Genomic DNA, 21,708 nt, shown 5'->3' with positions numbered 1-21,708 from the left:
AAGAAGCAAACTGTTTCGAGGCTGGGAATCAGTAGAGGTTCACTTCATGTAAAAATCACCCAAATCTGAAAAGAAATTTCCACCTGACCTCCTCAGAATCAGCCGTTACGATTTTTCTGTATAACAACTTGAGCTTATTTAATGAAGCCCTGAAGGCCCTCAACATACAAAGAAGGTGGGCTTAACATGTGGACTTGATTCGTCTGGATTTGAGTTCTCATAACCTTTACAGTCCAGGAGAAAAACATGTGTCATTTTCATGACTCTTAAAAAAACAAAAAAAAAACAAAACGAAACTGAGTGTTTCGTGTGTCGCATCATTTTACCTCATTTTCACAGTCGTTCTGTCCGTTTTCCGAGTTCCATATTCTGATGACGATGTCGGTCGTGCGGAAGTGAAAGTCCGGATGATCAGCGATGTCGTAGACACTGACATCCTCCTCCAAACCGATGACCTAAACAACACAGAAACAAACGTTTACAGCGTATTTCTCCTCGTACCTCTGTCGCCCACAAACATTCAAACACTGATCGTTTTCACAAGCTTTAAATCACAATCGCGGTTTTTCCTCCTGACTGACCTCCACGTCGTCACTGGTGGAGTTGAGTTTGATCCATTTCACCACACACGTTCTGCCTTTGTGATCGCCAGACTGGATCATGCCGTACACCCCGGGGTCCTGCAGCGCTTGGGCTGAGGTGAGCACACATGCATAGCTTAGAGATCAAAGTAAACTCTGTAAAACACAAATATCTGTACTTTTTGGATTCCCGTTTTAAAGAATATTATGATGTGAAGTTAACCTCTATGGATTCTACATAAAAACTTTTTCATTTGCAGAATGGCACTACCGTACATGGCTGTAACATCACCATTGTGATGTAAATCCCGGTGTATTCAGGCCATTTTACAGAGACGCTTTGGCACAGTTACAGAAAATGACCTACATACTGCAGGTACTAAGTGGCAGAGAGGCCCATACACAAAAATACCCACCAATCTGAGATCAAATCTGAGATAAAAGCTTTTCCTTACGTCGTTTATCTACTACAAAGTCGCCGGGGCAAAACTCGTGGCTGTCCAGGTGCTGGATGGGGTAGAGGTCGTTCGATCTGATCCCCTTCTCCACCCGGCCGTCCTTCCACATCACATCAGCCGTGGTATTCGTGGATACGACTTCCACTGCCACTCTGCAAAAAAAAGAAAAGAAAAAGAAAGCAGAGACCTCAATCTTCTCTCCGATTTCTCAGTTTTCCTCAGATGACTTTTATCCTGCTTCACTGCCATCCGTCTGGTCCTGCTGCATCCATTGTGATAACAGTGTGCAGTACAAAAGTGGAACACTCTTACACTTAACCTCAAATTGATTATTCTTTAAAATATTCAAAACTAAAGCAAATAAAAGAATGTGGATGTTTCAATGATGTTTACTTCTGCCCTATTTAGATTTACATCAGTGTCTTCCACCATTAACATCTACACCAGTTAAAAAACATAAAAAACAACAACACACCTACAGACACACCGATGACTAAAGTAACACTGTGTGCATTTTGGAGTAAAAACAGATGAAGGATGTGCAGCGTGTGAGCTGAGTATGAGTGTGTCTGTGTGGTTGAGGAAATGACACCATCACTGAAAGACTTGTGTCTGTCAAGTTGACGGATCAAGTCGCAAACCCTTAAACTAACGAGAGCTGGATGGACAGACATGCAGTCAAAGCGAGAGATGGCAGGTCTTTCTGAGAAAGCAGCTGCAAATTTAACAGGAACAGATGTCATAACTGGTGTCAATTCCACGTCTCTTACAGACGACTCTAAAAACATAAACAGCGGACTGCTAAGTTCCTAAACAGCCAGAAGAGCTGCTTGAACTCTGGTGACAAACAGAAGAAAGTAGATGGAATTTACTCTCGTGTGCCGGCATTTGTGATTTTAACCCACCGGTCTCCGGGCTTGAATTCGCGGGAGAACTTTGTCCTCTTCTTCTTGTGCTTCCTCTTCAGGTTGCGGATGGAAAGCGGGATGCTCTTCTTGCGGTTGGTTCCCAGACCACCGCTCTGAGAGGAGGCTGTGGAGCTCGCCGATGACGTTAAAGAGCTGCAGCGAGGGAAACAAGTTCTTTATGCAAAAGCAATTTTCTGTGTATTAAGCATGCAAAAACTCATTTTTCCCCCTCAGTCAGGCTGTGCATTATTAGGTTTACTGAGTGATGTCTTTGGTCTGAACTGTAATAAAGTGATGAGAAACAAAGCGGGTCCAGTGTTGAACAATAAATTTATGCGCTCAACACATACAGGAAACATTTTAGACAACTGTGCAACAGATATGCAATCAATCCCACATTCATGAAGCTTTTAAGCTCCACGTGATGTTGAAGTCACATTTAGAGCAGTTTTTCCTGCTCAAATTTCCACTTTGGACTGTTTACTCACACGAGCATACAGCACTTTATTTTGTGCACTCTAAGCATTTAGTCTTCATGTCCACGACCAATTTAGAGACACCAATTAACCCAACATGCATGTCCTGGGACCGTCTTTGGTTCGAGACACGATGATTCAGCTGAACTGTTACTTTCTCTAAACCAGGCTTTAGTCTCTCTGGTTTCCAACAAAGCACATTTCCATCCCTTTCAGTTTAATATAATACTGAGTTAAAATGTGTAGAGCTGTCCGATATCTCCCTTTCCCCAGAATCTCACACTTACGCTGTGTTTTCATATCTTTGTGGGGACATAATTGACATAATGCTTTTTCTAGCCACTTAGCCTAAACCTACCCATAACCTTATTGCAACCCTGACACTAAAACAACATTGTGAGTCTCAAAATGCCTTCAAACTCGTGGGACCTGAATTTTGTCCCCATAAGAGCTGTTGGTCCCACAAGCATAGTAAACTTACAATTTTTGGTCCCCACACAGATATGTAAACACACAAACACACACGACTGATTTTAATTAACAAGCAGCTCAGCTGTATTAATGATGTACACTGAACCTAAACATCTGCTGGGCATCTCAGCTGATTAATTACAATAAGCAGAATAATCAGCAGCAACTCCGACATAACAGAAAGCTGACTTTTTATTTCCTAATGCAAAAAAATAAAAAATAAAAAAAAATTTAAAAAAAAATTAAAAAAATTAAAAAAATTAAAAAAATCTGTAACCTCTGTAATCTGTAACTGAACCACTCACGAGGATCATCACAAATATATATTAAAAGCGTTCCCTACTGTCAACCTAATTCTCCTCCATTTAGTTTTAGACCAAAATGGTAAGCCCTCAATTATGTTTTCAAAAAAAAATTAAATATTACACGAATTAACTATGAATTTTAACATTATTAACATCTACAAAGAAGTGGTTTGTATAGATGTTTGTTTTAAAAGCACAGAAATAAAAGATGGAAAAAAAAGACATCGTTGAGATTCTACCAAACCATAACACAGAATTCATTCAATGCCTTACATCAGGGCTTGCCTTACATCAAATACACAGTGGGCCAAAATTCAAAACTGGATCAAAGTTGCGGGCTAACATTAATATTCATTGAAAAAAAATCTTCCTCCAAATATAACAAGGAATCTTTTCTTATGGACTCAAACAAGTTTTGCTGAAAAACTGAATATGGAACAAGCAAAGCTTAATACTAAACAATATATATAACTTATATAAACGTATATATAACTTAATATTGCACACATGCCTTCTGAATTAAATTTTATCATTTTATCATTTATCAGATTTTCATCATATTCTCCCACCTGTCCAGAAAGCTCCTGTTTTCTGCCTTTCTTTTTTCCATTTTGGGATAGGTAGCATGGCAGTATTTGCATGGTTGCTATGACTATGGTCAACAGAGGAGAGGGTGCTAATGGGTCCCGTCATGACTGACGCGCCAAAACACCAACAGAGCATTCTGGGAATTGTAGTATTAGCAGTACATGCACTATAATACTGACAGGCCAGCTCTAATAGTAATTTTGTATGGCTTCGCGGGCCAAATGTAATTAGGCTGCGGGCCAAATTTGGCCCACGGGCCAGAGTTTGACACCTATGCCTTACATTATAAATGATACTTTTCTTATTATTAAAGGAAACCGACAAGGATTGTCTCAAGTTTTTAATTTCTTAAATTTGGATAAAAATGACTCAAAGCTATAATAAATTATATTAGAGCATTTTAGAATTGCTTATAGATAAATTAGACAGCGTAAATGTTTTTGTAAAGGGTAATAACTAGGACCCTGACCTGGTGTCGTCGGTTTCCTCTGCAGCCTCGTCATCAGCGTCCTGCTCGCCGTGTTCAGCCGAGGCGTCGTTCTGCGAGTCCGGAGCGTTCTGAACGGGAACCGCGGGACCGTTGTTATTGTTGGGATGATTCGAGTCGGTCTGTTCAGATCTGTGCTCGCCTACAGGGAGAAACATAAAGTTAAAAAAAAAAAAAAAAAAAAAAAGGATTTACATTCATCCAGTCAAAAGGAAAAATCATCAAAATTCTATTTGAGAAGGAATTTAATTAACAACAAAGAAGTTATGGTTCTGTATAACCAGGTGAGGCTCTATAGTACAAAACCTGGTTATTTATATACGCTAGAATTGTATGTAAGAGCCACTGGAAATAAACAATATAAGGAGGTGGGGAGATTATAGACTCAAGAATATTCTCCTTAAAAAATGTTTTTTTTAAATTAAAAGGGACTGAATCATTCCACCTCTTAAAGTTCTCTGAATATCACTCTCCTCCCAGATCTGTTCTCTCCTGCTGTTTTTACCTGATACGCTGTCAGTCTATTACCGACAAATGTGCTTCTCAGCTCAAGTCTGGCCTGCTTCAGCAAAATTTCCAATTAGTCTTCTCCCTCAGTACTGAGCACTTTTAATTAATTTTATATATATATATATATATATATATATATATATATATATATATATATATATATATATATATATATATTAGGGGTGCAACGATACACAAAATTCACGGTTCGGTTCGGTTCGATACTTTGGTGTCACGGTTCGATATTTTTTCGATACAAAAAAAATGTTCATGCCTTTTTATTAATTTGTCATTTATTAAATTTTCACGGCACATTCTGCACCACATCTCTGTGCGTTCATCATTTGTTTGAAGCCAGCTCACCTCCTGCAACCACTTTTCCGAGAATACGCTTCTTTTGTGGTTCGGACTCCTTCTGACATTTCTTTGGAGGTGGAGGAACATCACAGTAATTGCTTAAAGGAGCTTCTTCGACATCTTTAAGAGTTCTAAACAAATGTCTGTCCTCCTCCTGAAAATCTTATGTACGCAAACACACGTTGCAACTTCTTATCTTGTGCGGGTTTTTATTTTGACAGCGAATGCGCACCTGCGGACCACTTATGTGCAGCCCTGGTTATTTAGCTCGTCATATTGCAGCCACAGAAATTCTTTTGTCCATGAAACCATAAAGCTGCACTTTCTTTTTGCCTTATAGTCTGATTTGTCATAACTTTTCCGTTTTGTCACTTCTTCACCCTGACCTGTCTTATTTGGCTCAGCAGAACTAAAATATATATCCTGCTGCTTTTACACACGCACTAACATAACGCTCAGCGATTCTCTGCGCGATCAACCTCTCACATGTTTAAGCTGCGGGAGATTTCACTTGCCATGTTTGCATAGTAAGCTAACGATTGATAAGACGATGTCAGAGGAATTGGTGCGCAAATTATCATCACTCACCAATCAGTACTGTCGCTCTCTATACACAGTTCACGCGATTGCAAAGTGAAAGCAAAAAACAAGCGCAAATTCAAACGCGATTTCAGTATGTCACATATTGACAGTGGCCGATGCCAATGACATAATTACCCAGCTACATTTCCGAAAGAATGCAAAAGCATTGACATATATTTTTCCTTCCTACGATAGGCCGACGGGCAGGGCAGAGATAGATTTTGGTAGCCCGACTGGACGTGGGGCTAGCGATTTTGCGAGCCCTGTATCTGATTGAGGAATCACTCATCTTTGGAAAAGAGAGTTTATTATGGAGAAATGTCTCTTTCCAAAATAAAAGCTATACTATACGCTTCTTCTGGGCTATATTCTCAGCAGCATATTAAACATATCAGGTCCCCATAAGGAGAATCATGTGCTAACGGCTGTCTAAATGACTCGGGTAAAGTTTGTAGCATGCCTGCTTGTTTTTGTCTGCTTCCACTTGTCTTTGCACTAGGATGATGTCAGAGTAAATGTGCAGTCATATTGGTTGTGTTCCCACTAGTGCTGTCAGCGTTAATCTGAAATGACGTTAACGTCACAACACGGCAAATCTCCGTTAACGAGCTACCGCGGATCGCCTCATGAGTGGGGCTGGAAGACGTCAACACATTAACGAGCTAACTGCGCTAACACACTAGTTCCCACCAATTGAGCATTGCTGGCACATCCAACATACTGTTTTACTTTTGTCCATGACACGCTTACCTTCAGGGTCATACGTCACATGAAAACCAAAATAGTTCCAAACGCCAGATCTGAATGAGGGTGGGGGAGGTTCAATTTGCCATGTTGCAACTAGCCTAGCTTCTGTCTCGCTAGCTTGCCCTGCGCTCAGTGAATCTGTGTTCGACTACTCCGCCTAGGCTGCACTGTCGAGCGCAGATCCACTGAGCGCTCAACACAGACAGCATCGTCAGAAGGAAAGTTGATAAAATAAATTAAAAATGTTGTATTGTTCGATACATATGCGTACCGAACCGAAAGCACTGTATCGAACGGTTCGATATCGATACGAGTATCGTTGCACCCCTAATATATATATATATATATATATATATATATATATATATATATATATATATATATATATATATATATATATATATATATATATATATATATAGTAAAAATACAGCCTCTTGAAATCTGATCTTTTTTGATACATGCTGCATTACTGGGTGTGTGTTTTATGATCTTCTGGATGTTTTGGCACCTTGTAATTCGGCGTTCTCTGTCTTCTTCCCAGAATCCTTCTTGAACATCCTTTTCAACTGCGCACACACACACACAAGCAGTGAGATAGAGCAAAAGCTTGAAGATGATCAAAGAGTGTTTTCAGGTGCTATCAGTCCTTCTAACACTGAGTGTTAACAAACATTCGAGAGCAACACTCTGAAAATACACCAGCATCAGAGATCTTCCCTGCTCTTGTGTAAAGCAGCTGGTTTAAGGTGCTAATGTGCTCCTCTGGGGAAAAATAGCTCTTTACAGAAGGAAACAACCAATTAAGAACACATGAAAAGACCAGTGCAAGTTTATCCACACCTTTCTGGCAACGGGGTCTTCAGGCAAAACAGGGGCACCCTCAGGTCCATCACAGGTGATGCGTGTGGCATCACCTTTGGCCGGGAATACGTAGAGGGCCCTCTCTCCCAGCTGCCTCTGGGTGTGGTCGTAGTAGCCCAGACGCCTCACCCTAAATCCAAACGGGAGAATGACTTTAACTTAAAATCTCAACGATATCAATACACGATGCAAACTGCACCCAATAAGCAACGGTAACAAGAGCAGCTTGTGTACGGAGGCAGACGTAGCTGAAGTGGGCACGTGTGGATGAGTCACTGCACTGACCTGCAGAGGTTTTCCTGTGTGATGGTGGAGGCAGGCGGATAAACGCTGTCAGAACCTTTGGGCGAGTAGCTCTTGGTGATCCACGTCACTTTCAGCTCCACCACCTTCACCTGAAGGAAGCAAGATGACATCCAAGTGAGTGTTTACATTCATGAAGAAGTACATTTACACATAAACTCCAATTCATTAAAAACAACTGAACGTGTTAATTAAAAGAATATTGTTCCATCTGCCTGAATTCATCTCTCGAGTGATCGCTAGCTTTCGATGTAAAAGTAAATAAACATTTTAATTACGAAAAAAATCCCCAAAAGGCTTAAATTAAGATAAATAATTCACTTAATGGTTTTACTGTTTCTTCCCATTTTTTAGAAAGGGTCCCCGGTGGTCCAACAGCTGTTTGTGTGATTAAAATCAACGAGCATTTTCTTATTTTATACAGAAGGGAAGAATTCAAAATGTTCATCCAAAGATTTTAATTTAAATTCAGTCGCTTATTATTCAAGAAAAGTTTCAAGGCATAACAAACTCTTATAATAACCAGCGAACCCTAAACGGGTTGCTTTCCATCTCACATAATGTGGCTGCTGCATAAAAGAAAAGATTGCGTACCTCTTCTACCACCACCCTAAACTTGCACTTCCTGCTGAGTACAGGTTTGACCCCTGACAGCCACTGGACATTGGAGAAAACTTTGGCGGGACCAATCAGGACCTGTCCCGGGTAAAAGCCGTACGCCTCGTCAAAGAACAGACCCTGGATCCCAAAAACAACAAGAACATCACAAAACCAAGAAGTGAGAGCACAACATAACAAAGATACAAGTACATGTATGAAACTTCATCAGTGTAACTTTTATTAAACATACAATGCCAAGTACATTTTTAATTTGTTTTTCTTGAAGCTGCACAAAACCGTGAGGAAAGAAAAAAAGTCAGCAATGGGATGAATGATCTATGCTTCATAATGATGCTCATCAGGGAAAGACTAAAACTTTGGGCCTCTGAAAGTGCAGACCGTCTCATCCTCATCATCTTTCCTGGAAATGCCAGCATTAGTATGTGCTGCTTTTATGTGTGCTTCTTTTATCTCAAACATAACCCTCCACAGAGCAGTTTGGACCTGCGGCACCTTCGTGTCAGAGTAAGCCCGGGATTAAATCTGAAGTTATCTACTAAGCCTAAAGTCCTGCTCCATAGTACAGGCTTCTGGACACCTGAAGCTGAGGACTGATCCTCAAATAACAGTGAGCACCAGAAGAAATAAAATACAAAGACGGGAGCAGCACGAGTGGAGAGGGACAGCATTATCAGAGCATGTTCAAACTTAATTTTAACAATTTCACACACAAACACAAAAAAAAATGTTGAACAGACAGCTGTCACTTAAATTTCAGCCTCTGTGGGGGCTATGACCTCTGCAGCAGCAGCCGGGAGAACACACGAACAAAGTGAATGTACCTGAAGTGACAGATCAGAGCTGGTGGCTACGTACCGAATCACTGACGTGTGGACAGACATCATAAAGCTTGGCACCGTCTTCCACGCTCATGGAGCACCTGGAGGGAGCGAGACGAGACATTCACTGGATGTGGCACCGATCGACGTACGTTCACGCGATCCAACAGACTGTCACATGGTCACAGTACACACTGTCTGCACACGCACGTACGCACGCTTTACCTGGCTCCATTGGACAGCTTGAGGATGATGTGATTGGTCAGGTCGTACACTTTCCCCAGCCAGAAGTCGTAGGCGATGTAGTCGCCGTACATGAAAGACTGAAAGCAACAACAGCAGGAGCACATCAGCTTCACACTGTGTCAGAGAATTAACTTATGAAGGGCTTTTTCTTCTCGACTCTGAATGAAAATTCACTCTACATTCTGCTGCTCGGTGTAACCTGACTGCTTAAGAGAAACTGAATATAGTAAATGTATCTAAAATCCAACAATATGAGGACAACTTTGGATAACAACATCCAATTACATCATTTTGTGTCCATCGTTTACTCAAACGTAACAAAGGTGCATTTAATCCTCTTAATGACTGATGCCAGAAATGATCTTTAGAGTAGTTTCCATTCACATTTGTTGATATTCATCTGGGTTTTCCTGCACATAAAAACATTTGTCTTCCACCAAAGACGTTCTGGCCTTTCAATAAAGGAAAAATCACTTTTAAAATGTGCTTTCAATCCCTTTAAATTTCCTTAAGATAGGGTTTAATGTACTCAACAATTACTCATAAAAACAAGAAAAACATTATTTTAAATCAATGAAAACCTCTGGGCAGCTGGGGCTGGTTAGTGGTCTTATAAACTTGTTAAACACTGTATATTTGGACCAATCAGAGTTAAATGTATGGTCACCCCCTTAAAGGCACAGTTTGAGGTAACAGAATCTGATTTAAATGTCAAAGTATTCGAATTTATTTCTGCACTTCAGTGCTTAAATTTCTGCAATGTGCACAATAAACGTGCGCGGACAGTGACCTTTTTAAGAAGATCGCCTCGTTAGCACTTGTTGTGGGAAGTGAGTGACTCTCTGCTGTCCCTGTGAGGTGCAGCTGACAGGACAGCAGTGATTATGTTACTGAAATCAGCTGTAAGGTTTGTAGACGAATCCAACAGTCGGTAAAACAGCTACACGAGTGCTGTGCACCGCATTTGATCTCAGAAAAGGAAATAAAGACTAAACCCATGCAGTGCTGTGAAAGCATCTGTGTGTGAGAGCAAAGGCTAGTTAGCAGCTATGAGCCAGATTCACACTGTGAGTTCCAGCTTTACGTTTTCCATTCAGTTTAACATCAGTTTGTTTCCAGAGCTGGTTTGCTCCTGTCTGCCTGTTTAAAAATGTTTCGTTTTAATGCGGTTTCTATTCATGTGTGTGTGTTTTCTTATTAATACGTTACAGGTCGTATTAGGAAGATGCTTAAATGTAAGATGTTTAGAACAGCAGAGATACTGTAGAGATACTCCACTCTAAGAAGGTCAAATGTCAAACTTTTGCACCACTGTTTCCATCAGGTCAGATGTGTGGATGAATCTGACTGAAGACTAAAACTAAACACACTTCCTGCATTTTTATTATAAAAAAATTTGTAGGTGCATAAAATGCTTTTAATAATAATAATAATAATAAAAATTGCACACACATACCGGTTAGTGTGAAAAAGAGCTTTTTCCTTACTCCTCAAATGCGGCTGATGTAAAACACATTTAAGGTAGTCGTGCATGCTTTATATCTTTATGTGTTACATAATTCTAAGGTGTGTAAACATCACGCGAGAGGTCTCAAACAGGACTTTTATTTCACTGGTCTCAGCATTTCCACTTTCACTGTTGTAAATAAATTCAGTCCGATTTCTACCTCCTGAGACTCGAGCTCTTGCTCTTTTTAATTTCTCCCAGCTAACTGGGATTAGTCAAACCTGGCAAGTATCGTTTCTGAAAGTAATTATTTTTAGTTTGTTCTCATATGGGGACAATAGGCTTGCTTAAGAGCCTAACACAGCAGAGGTAAGTATAAAGTGCAGAAAAGCCAAAATGCAATGTCCCCATATGAAGCTACAGAGTCTCTAGAGGTCAATTTAGGAAAGTTGTTCTGACCAGGACCACCTTCCCTGTTATTAGAAGCCTTTGCTTGCAGTAAGAAAAGCAGTTAACTTGAGTAAAGTATAGATTATTTATATAGGACTGTTTAAGGCAAGGACGTGTCACTGAGTGCTTAAGTTTAATTCTCCTCACGTCAAACATCCACAAACGTTAAAAGCAAAGCAAAGCAGAGAAACTAATTTAGCTTAAAGCAAAGCAGAGCAGAGGCTCTCACGCTGAACTGAATCTTAGTAAATTTGGTCTTTCGGCTCATCTTCTTACCCAGATGTGCTGCAGGTCTTTGCTGTTGACTGGATACAGAACGCAGTTGGTTCCTACTAATTTCACTGCACACTCGATGTTCATGTTGGTCACGGAGCCACACTGGTTATCCTGAAACACAACAGAGACGCACATCAGCCTGTTAGCACCTCAGACCTTTTAGGAGTTTTATGCGTGCACAAAACCTCGCACTGTGAATTTCAACCAAAAGAAAACCTCAGCGCTTAATGTTTCATTTGTATTCAGACTGCGTGTTACACGAGGCAAGAGTCTCCTTTCAGTCCTCTACACGAGCAGACCTGCAGTAATATTCAGGTCATGCCTGATGCAGCAAATGAAACAGAGTGATGAACAGTGACGTGACTGTCGGAGGGAAAACGAGAGAGCGGCGCAGACAGAGAGAAGGTGAAAGAGTTCCAAACAGGCGGAGGGCCGCACTCACATTAGAGTTGTTTCTTCGCACGAAGTCTCTGATGACGATCGATCGATCCTCAAGTTTTAACTGCAAGAGAAAGAGCAAACGGTTTGAGAAAATGGTGGCTAACGCAGCTGAGTGACTTCATGGTTAAGACATCTCAATGCTCACAGAAGCTGCTGAGTGTGTGACACTGAAATTGGATCATCATCTTCTTATAATAACCCTTACAGCAGAGGAGAACGCTGCACATCAATAACTCTAATGGAGCCTGGACACAGAGCTGGAAATTAACCAGCAATGAAATCTATTCGCACTTGGACCATAAGAGCGCTACTTATGCAATTTGTCACACGGGCATCCCGTCCTCACCCACACGACCACTCGGCAGAGCTGCAACGCCCTCTGAGAGCAGATAAACGACTCTGCTGTCCAAACAAAGAGACGCATTTCACTGAGCCGGCCAGCAGGAGTGTTTATTCAGCACCGGACGAGTCAGCAAACACAGTTTCACTTTCAATTACTAATCAAAACACTGAAATAAAAGAATACAGATCCAGTAAAACTGAAATGGTTTGTGGACAGTCTGAGGGGCGGACAAAGTCACAGCTTGCAGCGATCGGAGAGGGCAGAAAACAAAAGCTGTTGGACTAAACTTGGCATCGGATCAACTCTCAGAGGGAAACATTGTTCCTGTGAACTGAATTCTGCTGTGTCACGCCATGCCTGTGCGCAGGAATCCAGACTGAAAACGGGCCTGCAGTAAATTAATTAAAAAACAAAACAAAAACATGCTGTAATGAACAATGACTGAGCAGCAGCTATAGAGAGTTTCAATGCTTTTTGGATGGCAACACACAGATGGTTTATAATTAATGCTTAGAGAACAACATTAAAAAACGATCAGCAGGTAAACGGTATAAAATGCGCTCCTCATGTTCTACCAGGAGTGTGAGCTCCCCGTTATCAGACTGCTTTACAGCCTGCGTCCAAATTCAGTTTCCATGATAGATATACACCTTCTCTGTTCACACATGGGTTTTTCTTTAGCGAGGATACGTTTTAAAACGTTTTTAAAAATCCATTAACTGCTGGCCTGATCTCCAAATATAACTAGATCATGTACACAAACTACATAAAGGATGTCAAATTAATTTGACATCATGGGCAACATGAGCTGAAGTGGCCTGGACTACTGAAGACTGCACTTTCTGCCCATGTAAAGAAGTTTTGCTGCGTATTTAACCCCTGAGATGTCTTAATTTCAACTGTACATTGCAGTTTTTCTCCTTGATAAAGGAATAGACCCTGCCCTTTACTGTGGATTTTATTTCACTTATATGGATATCTTGGTTTCTCCTTTAAAACCCCCCAAAAACAAACAAACACCAAAAACAACTCCGGCTCACATCCTTGCTGTGCATTTCCTTCACCTTTAAACCACAGCATGCAGGACTTCATGGGTTCATACATGAAACAGATGAAACACCAGTGAACAGCTAGTTTAGTTCAAGGCCATATTTGTGCTTTTCATATGTATACCGCTTCCTTTAAGATACGATTCATTTATCCCAAACTTGGGAAACTCCTTTAATTTCTTATTTGACAGATACGGTAAAATGCTTTACTGTACTTAAATATTAAGTTTATTCTACTTTTAATCATTAAAAGTAGAATAATCACAATTAGAAGTATTTTTGTTACCTCCATAGTGCCAGTAGTTATGCTTGACTAAATGGTATAATGCTAGCTAGCTCAGTTGTTGTTGGGCTGTTGATGCCTTTAAATGGAACAAACTGTATGCAAGAAAAAGCAAAAATTAAAAAAAACAAAAAACTTTGAATCCCACGAAGGCAGGTGTTTTTCATGTCACCAGTTTGTGCATAAACACCACACACTACACCTGAGAGGACAAAAACACCACCTGCTGTTGCCAAAAATTCATCTACAAAAATACTGGCGGTGACCAGTAGTACCCTTTAGCCTCCTAGTAGAGACACCTACAGCATGAATTTCAAAATGCTACGTGACTGTGTTCTGAAGTTTTCACATTCACAAGATTTTTAGAAAACCTGACCTTTGACTTCTAACCTTGAGGTCAAGGTCACTGAGACTCAAAGTTATTTGAGATTTTTAGTAGAGTCGAGGTGTCACATTCACAAACTTGTGAATGTGATCATGTTGCTTGCGTGCCCGGCAGGGTTGAAACAATACCCCATCAGACTTTTACAGCTGAGGGGGGGAAAACCGTCAGGGTCCAAAATCACCAAAATGTGCAAGAGGGAGGTTTTAACTCCTCAGATTGCTACATTAGGTGTTAAGAGTCCAGTCAGGGCAGAAACATAAAAGTGCACCAACGTGAGACTGTAAGACGTGGACCGTTGCTGAAGACACAGGACTCTAAATGGGGGAAGTGACCCAGAAGTAGCTCTGCAGATTCTCTAAATATGAAAAGAAGGTGTTTGAGTGCTTCTTTCATTCTCTCCTTTAGGAAGAGATACACTGAACCACCCTTGAAAGGAACAAGGAACAAGGATAACACAGCCCCCACCGGGGGTTCATTACCTGGGACTTTCCATCAGTTCTAGACCCAAAGAAGCATCTTGAGAGGTGAAACATCTTCAAATAAACCTAAAAAAGCCTATTTGCCTTCTTTTAAACTCTAAAGATGACACACAATTCACAGAGACACACAAGTAGTACAACTCATGTAAATGTTAACCGTGCGTTATGAGAGGTGAACTCTGAACGGTACACTGCTGTGATAAAAATCGGACTTTCATGAAGTCGTTCACCTGAATGAAGAAGCTCTAAACAAAAACGATGAGCTACGTGAAAATAAAAAAAGTGAATTTCAGGCTTAAAGCAATTCACTTTGTATTTGTTAGGTCCTCAGTTTAATCGCTGCCATCTTGTAGCCTCATTTATTAATTTTACAGCCTTAATGAAAGGCAGGAGTTACCCTGGATAATGATAGGCGTGGACAGGATGAGCAACTAATTTCAATACAACCACCTCCTCTGTTCCTAGACAACTAAACCTTGTGTCCAAAAACATACAAGGGAGAAAAGTGACTGAATGAAATGAAGAAACACCAGCACTAAATACCACCACCCTCGCAACAGAGTTTAACATTCCTATGCAGCAGGTGCAAACCCCTGCTGTAAAAAGGCGACCTGTGGGGGGGCCTATTTTCACTATAGGCGAATCGAAAAGATGGCTTTGATGGCAGGAAGAGAAGTGGCAGCGAACCACCAGGCAAAACACCAGAGTTAACTCTGGTGTTTTGACAGACGCAGATTGAGGTAGAGGAGAGAGTAGAAATCGAATAAAAACAAGCCAGACTGCATATTTAGTACAGAACGGGAGGTGGGGATTAGGGCTGGGCTATATCATACAGTTCACGGTAATAACAGTGTAATGTTGAGCAACGATAAGAAAATGAAATATCGCGATAGAATATGGGTAAAATGCGCATGCGCAGTGCCTTTGTTTACATATGCACCTGGCGGCGATGCAGAATGAGAAGAGCGAAAGTGGATCATTAACTGAAAGGATGAACCAGAATTGGTTTGTAAAAATGCTGCAACTACAGTGGTGTGGAACTGGTTTGGCTTTCATCCGTCAGATACACAACAAAGCACTATTTTTGGTAGCGCATGCTAGCGGGCCGTCGTTATTACCGTGTTTTTTGGAAAACACTGCACACTTAAAATCAATCCTTTGATTTTTCTGAAAATCGACAGTGCCCCTTATAATCCCGTGTGCCTTATGTATGAATTCTGGTTGTGTTTACTGACCTCGAAACGATTTTATGTGGTACGCCGCGCTCGAAAATCTGTTAAATGTTTTAGTATGACTTTGCTAAGCTACGAACCCGCACGGCTTGATGGATTGGTGGAGCATTACGGCTATCGTAGGCAGGAGCCTCGCGGAGTGATATGTACTGTGCTTCAACATAATATTACCGTGTTGTGTGTGTATAACCTCTTTTTAAGTTTTGTGGATATTATACATGGTTATGCTGAGGATATGTCGGTCAATTTCCACTGGAAATGCCTTTTGGTTAAACTGTCAGCAAGGAATTTGCATTTGCACTGTTAAATTTTTATATAACTTTAATGCACATAAAAAAGCTGCTTGTTTTAGTGAAAATACATTGATGGTTTTTTTTGTTTGCACTAATAAAGTTGAGTTGTAAAGCATTTTGTCTAGTGTCAATTATATCGTTATCGCAAATTTTCAAATGTATATCGTGATAAATATTTTTGGTCACATCGCCCTGCTCTAGTGGGGATGGAGAAAAACAGGAATATATACTTACATCAGACTCATGTGTAGGTAAGCAGGTAACACTGCTATTATTAGAGCTGAAACAATCAGCTGATGAGCTGACTAATCAGAATACTAATCAACACAATCCATCCATTTAGTTTGTTAACTGCTTATCCACTTCAGGGTCATAGCGAGGCCAGACCCTGGACAGATCGCCACTGTTGGGCTAACACAGAGAGAACGCCACTCACACCTGCAGCCAGAGTCACTAATTAACAAAACATCACTCCTGCCTTTGGACTCTGGGAGGAAGCTCGAGTACCTGGAGAGAACCCACACATCTACAGGGAGAACACAGGGAATACAGCCGGCTGACTAGAACCCAGGACCCCACAGGACCACTGTGCAGCCCAAATAAAATAAATATCAAGAAATACTAAACACACCACTTTGGGGGGAAAAAGTAATATATTCCACAGTAAAGCATAGCAGCATGTTTTAATTGGCTGAAAGATAATTTCAGCCAATTAAAACAATAATTAGTTAAACGAGGAACTAAATGGTAGCAGGCTTTCCCAGCGTCTAAATTTACTATACGTGTGAGGACAACGAGCTCAACTACATTATTATTTAGTATTATGCATCTCTCTTGACCTAAAGGAAAATTCAAGCATTTCAATAATGTTAAACGTTTCTGATAAGTGTGGACCTTCTGGGTCATTTTATACCTGCACAGCAGAGATTCAGAAACAGGGCTAAACTCTGCATCAGGACAATCAGCACACAACTCTTCAATGTTTGGAAATACATTTTTCATTTTACTGCAAAGAGTTGGACTAGAAATGAGCACAACAACAAGAAGGTGCTGGAGATAACAGTGAAGACTGTATGGCTGCAGTTTGTATGAGTAAAGATGCCCAAACATCCTGTTGAGGACAGTATGAAAAGCGCCTGCAAGCACGAGCACACACACACACACAGCAGCTCTTCAGCTTTATCTTACACTGTAACCCAACTCTTCTGGTTTCTGGGAGAGGAGCCACTGAGTGTGTGTGTGTGTGACTGTGTGGAGGGGATATAATCGATGGGTCGCCATGTTCCCTTGTACTCAATTAAACATCAGCTTGTCATCTCCTCATTTCTCTGCAGTTCAGGATTAGAGCATGTACACACACACACACACACACACCCCAACTTGTCTCCCTACTTATCTGAAGCTTTTAGCCAAGAGAAGAGCTTTTTTTGGACAGACCCACAAATGCAGCTCTTCTTCATTAATATTCTTTCAGTGCTTTGTGCTGCAGTGCGCTGCTGTAGTCAGAAACGCTGCGTTTAAAGCACAGGTGCAGAAACATAACCACCGAGTGCGAACGTGCTGGTCAGGCACCTGTTAAAAGTGTCCTGTTGGTATGAAAGTATAATCCACTTAACATGTGTAACTGTAATTTCTAATCCACCGTACACCTTGTAACTGGATTATGTCATTTACACTCTGTTCCTTGATTCTGCTAGGGAGCTGCATGCCCCCGCGGTGGGAGCGACGACTCTCCAGGAAGAGGTGAAGTTGAGGAGGAGGGACGGCGCCGCCATTCCATCGATCAATGCGTTACAAAAGTGATAAAGCAAAAACATTTTCCCCTCCTGATACCGTTATCTCTCAGCAGAGAGGATCGCCTGGGCTTACAGCTCTGGTAGAAGCTGCTTTAACCACCAATGAGCTACATGCACCCAGTTTTGTCTTACCCTTGATTTAACTGTATGTTTGTGTTCAGCATCAACACACATGAAACATTAGAAACCTAAACGTTCGAGTTCCTTTTTTTATTTAAAATGCACGAGTTGTACTGATGTCTAAAATACAAATGTTCACCATCTTACCATCTACGTCTCTTAATGCCTAAATGAGTGATTTAGGCAGTAACTGAGGAACTAAAGGGAGATTAAAAAAAAACATATTACACCTTTTTTTGGCTGATTTTAAGTGCTCTTGTTTCATCCAGCAGTGTCTTGGTTAAACTTTGTATTACTTACTCTCTTTTACCATGTGTGTAAGAAAGAGAAAGACTTAAAAGGAGGTAGGGGAAGGGGAAAACAGCGAGCACAGAGAAAGAGAAAAGACGAGGAGAATCATATACAGTAAACACTGGACAGCCTGGTATACCCCGCTCCAAGTATCTAGATTTTGTCTTCACAGTTATTTGAGCCATACCTGGCCTAGCCCCTTACCTTTCCTTGGAAAACCCTACATAGACCAAGCAACCCCTAACAACACAGCTACTGGGGCCAGTAGATGAGGTGCTTTGGGTGTGTCCTGGAGGGGATCTGGGGACAGAGCCAAAACACAATGGAAGGACTTTGTCTCTCAGAGAGCTTGGGATCGCATCAGTGTCCCGCAGGAAAGGTCAGGACGTCACTGCTCAGACTAGCAGCAGAAACTGAAATCAGTGGAATCAGAGGAGTTTGTGTGTTATGTATCTGTGTGATAAATAGTAAAGCTAAATGAAAATAAAACTGAAGTTGTCATTTTTGGCAACTTTAATCACATCGACAGCACTCTGGGCCCCATTTCCTCCTATTGTAAAACACATGTAAAAAACCTCGGTGTCTACATTGATGGTTCTTTTAAATTGAATAAGCAGGTGAGTGCAGTAGTTCAGTCCTGCTTCTTTCAGTTAAGACAGCTAGCCAAGATAAAGCCATACCTCCCGGCTAACGTCTTTGAACGTGTTATTCACCTTTTCCTTACTTGCAGATTAGTTACTGCAATTCATTGTATTTTGGTCTAGACACATTTTTATGCCCTGGCTTTTAACACACTATGACCCAAGCATTCTGGTCTTATTTGAATTAGTTTAGTTATTGTTTTAATTATTTTATTGTCCTATTATTGTTTTACATTGTTGCTTTTTAATGCCATTTTTATATTGTTAAGCACTTTGTGCAGCATCGGCTGTTTGAAATGTGCTATATAAATAAACTTGACCTTATAAGTCAGAAGCCAAGTACTAATGACAGGTCACAGCTACTAAACTAATGATGCAGAATTAAGATTATTCCAGTGCACAGTAGCTGAAAAAACAACATTATTAAACTTGAATGTTGATAGAAAAACGTGACCCTTGCAGAAATACTGATGTTCGCAAAAAAGAAAAGCCAACTTTAAGTTTTAGGCACAATTTGCTCAGGTTTGTGAATTTACTCTCACATCTGATTTTTCTGCAGAGCAATCTGGTGAGCATTAATTCAGCACAAAAAAAACAAAACAAACAAAAAAAAAACCTTAAAGAAATCCTCCACATTAGCAGTGAAGCAATGATATCTCCTTAAGGAGCAGAAAGAGTTTGACAGCTTTAAGGTTTGTTTGGAGGTCAAATTAAAATGAGGCAGCGCCGTGACTTTGTGAAATCTGAATCTGAAAGCAGATGAAGGAGGAAGGTTCCTCCTCGTTACTCACATGATGCACACAACTCCTCGAGGCACCTTGAAATCAAAGCTGTGTCTCTGCACCACTGCTGCTGTGGTGATTTATGCATTTCTTCCAAAGCCTCAGGTTCACACACATGCGCACTAATTAAAACTGGACTTTGACACGCTGAGTGAATCGCACATCTCTTGACATTACCGGTAACACAAACATGCACACACACAGCTGATTACCCTGCTACACTGATGGGTCACAACAAAGCAGCTGACTGTTGCTATGGCTCATATAGAGATGAGGAGGAGGGAGGCGGTATGATGAGGTGGTGGGCACAGACTCCGACAACAAAAAGGAAAAAACAATGTTTGTGTGTGGCACTTGCCTCGGAAAAAGAAGAGCATCAACCTTGGTTGTCTCTTCATCCATGCTTTTAGGGTAGAAGTGGCCAGATTGATAACAAGAATCGATGGAGGCTTTGATTTTCCAGCCTGATTTGCACGAGTCATTATTCAGGTGCGGCACAAAGATGGAGAGGAAGATGGATGCTGCAGAGAACTGCAGCTTGGGGGCCACGCCTGCTCTCTGACAGACAGCTTTCTATACCGGGCTCACTTCTCCTTCACTCTGTTGTCCATACAAACAAGACACCCGAGCCACAAACACGGGCGGATTCAGTAGTAACAGGTAACATTTCTCTCCACACACGGCTAACTTCACTGAATATGAAGCCAGAAGGTGAAATTCCACCCACAGATGCTGCTAAAAATCTGTGATAATGAAGGTGCGACGTAGCACAGCTACATCCTGCACCTCCGCCTTCAGCCACAGGCAAACTATGCTTCAGCTCAGTGGCGTTTGGGAGAAAAATCGAAAAAATAATTTGCAGTTTTGAAAGAAGAGACAAACAAACTGTAAAACAGCAAGTGAGGCCTTCTGGGTTACGTGGATCCTGTGAGAACTGCGCTCTGGGTGGCTGCCGAGTTGTTTTTATGTGAATGACTTCAATGATTTGTCAGTGCACAAAGAGTTGGCTGAAACTGGTTTAAAAGCAGTGTGTTACTCAGTAACTGAGTAAGCCAAGTTCTACAATTCAGGTAATCTGTTGCAGAGCTACTATAGGTTCATATTTAATAGTTCCTGCTTGTTCTGAGCTAGATAGGTACAAGGTACAAGACTGTGGAAAAAAAACTGCTCATCCCAGAATGCATTGCAATTCTAGACATACGCAGACACTCACTCACTCTGGACGAACTTCTTGAATTTGAGCCTAATAATCATCCCGTTGCTGAATAATTGTTTTGTATATATTTTATCCTGGTTATCAATATAGCACAGTGCTTCATGCTCTACAGCAACCACCACTCTCGCCATTTCTGAAGTTTACCGTTTATTAAGCTACCTGTCTTCACAGGTTTAAACATTTCCATGGTAACAGAGACTTCCACCAATCACAGATGTGGTTTCAATTTAGGACTGTGGGCACAGTAGTTCTGCTTCGGATGATTAAAATATTATGACTCGTAATCAAAATCCCTATGTGGAATCTCAATGGAATTATTACCTCACTGCATGCTGGACTATTTGTGAGCAGCAAGATTTCAGAAGTCCAGAAGAGGTATTAACTTTTCTCAATTATGTAGACATCCAAGTATCAAACAAACCAGATACACCAAAACCTCACATAAAGGTTGGGATGACCATTGAGAAAGACTAAGCTCGTTCACATCAAACATGACGTGAACTAAAGAGGTGAACTGATCAAATCCACATCCATGCAAGTTAAAAACGTTTCAACTTGGGAAGAAAAAAAATTTGCATCACTTTGTGTTGCGAATGCCAGCGATGATTAGCAATGGCTGATAAGCTCATCATGCACAGCTGGAGGTACAAGGGTTAACTTCACTTTTATTTATAGAAACAAAAAGAAGAAAGTGAGTGATATTGTAGGACTTTTTGTAACTTTTAAAAACATTTTGCTGCTACTTGATTCCAGCTAATCAGTTTGCTGAAAGGGTGTAAAGATTTGTAGGTTTCCAACACAACTATATTCACTTCCTTTTCCAAATCGAGAAACCATAAAACTAAAAATGTCCTTTAGACAT

The 21,708-nt window shown here is 40.8% G+C and overlaps 1 protein-coding gene across 1 annotated transcript in view; it reads right to left on the bottom strand.

The window, feature by feature from the left end:
* Positions 1-21,708, bottom strand: part of ube2o (ubiquitin-conjugating enzyme E2O) — a 51,765-nt gene that overhangs the window by 12,028 nt on the left and 18,029 nt on the right. Inside the window, exons 2-14 of the mRNA XM_085163822.1 lie at positions 11,938-11,997; positions 11,496-11,606; positions 9,302-9,399; positions 9,114-9,177; positions 8,232-8,375; positions 7,620-7,729; positions 7,314-7,464; positions 6,982-7,039; positions 4,257-4,416; positions 1,945-2,100; positions 1,037-1,191; positions 582-694; positions 327-455 (exon numbers count right to left, since the gene is read on the bottom strand). Of these exons, the coding sequence (XP_085019948.1) occupies positions 327-455; positions 582-694; positions 1,037-1,191; positions 1,945-2,100; positions 4,257-4,416; positions 6,982-7,039; positions 7,314-7,464; positions 7,620-7,729; positions 8,232-8,375; positions 9,114-9,177; positions 9,302-9,399; positions 11,496-11,606; positions 11,938-11,997 (1,509 nt within the window). The remainder of the gene's footprint in view (positions 1-326; positions 456-581; positions 695-1,036; positions 1,192-1,944; positions 2,101-4,256; positions 4,417-6,981; positions 7,040-7,313; positions 7,465-7,619; positions 7,730-8,231; positions 8,376-9,113; positions 9,178-9,301; positions 9,400-11,495; positions 11,607-11,937; positions 11,998-21,708) is intronic.

The sequence above is a fragment of the Neolamprologus multifasciatus genome, chromosome 6 (assembly GCF_963576455.1).
Source record: "Neolamprologus multifasciatus chromosome 6, fNeoMul1.2, whole genome shotgun sequence".
In the NCBI taxonomy this organism is placed as follows: Eukaryota; Metazoa; Chordata; class Actinopteri; order Cichliformes; family Cichlidae; genus Neolamprologus; species Neolamprologus multifasciatus.
The sequence above is the reverse complement of the archived record's forward strand: the minus strand, read 5'-3'. Positions and strand labels throughout refer to the sequence as shown.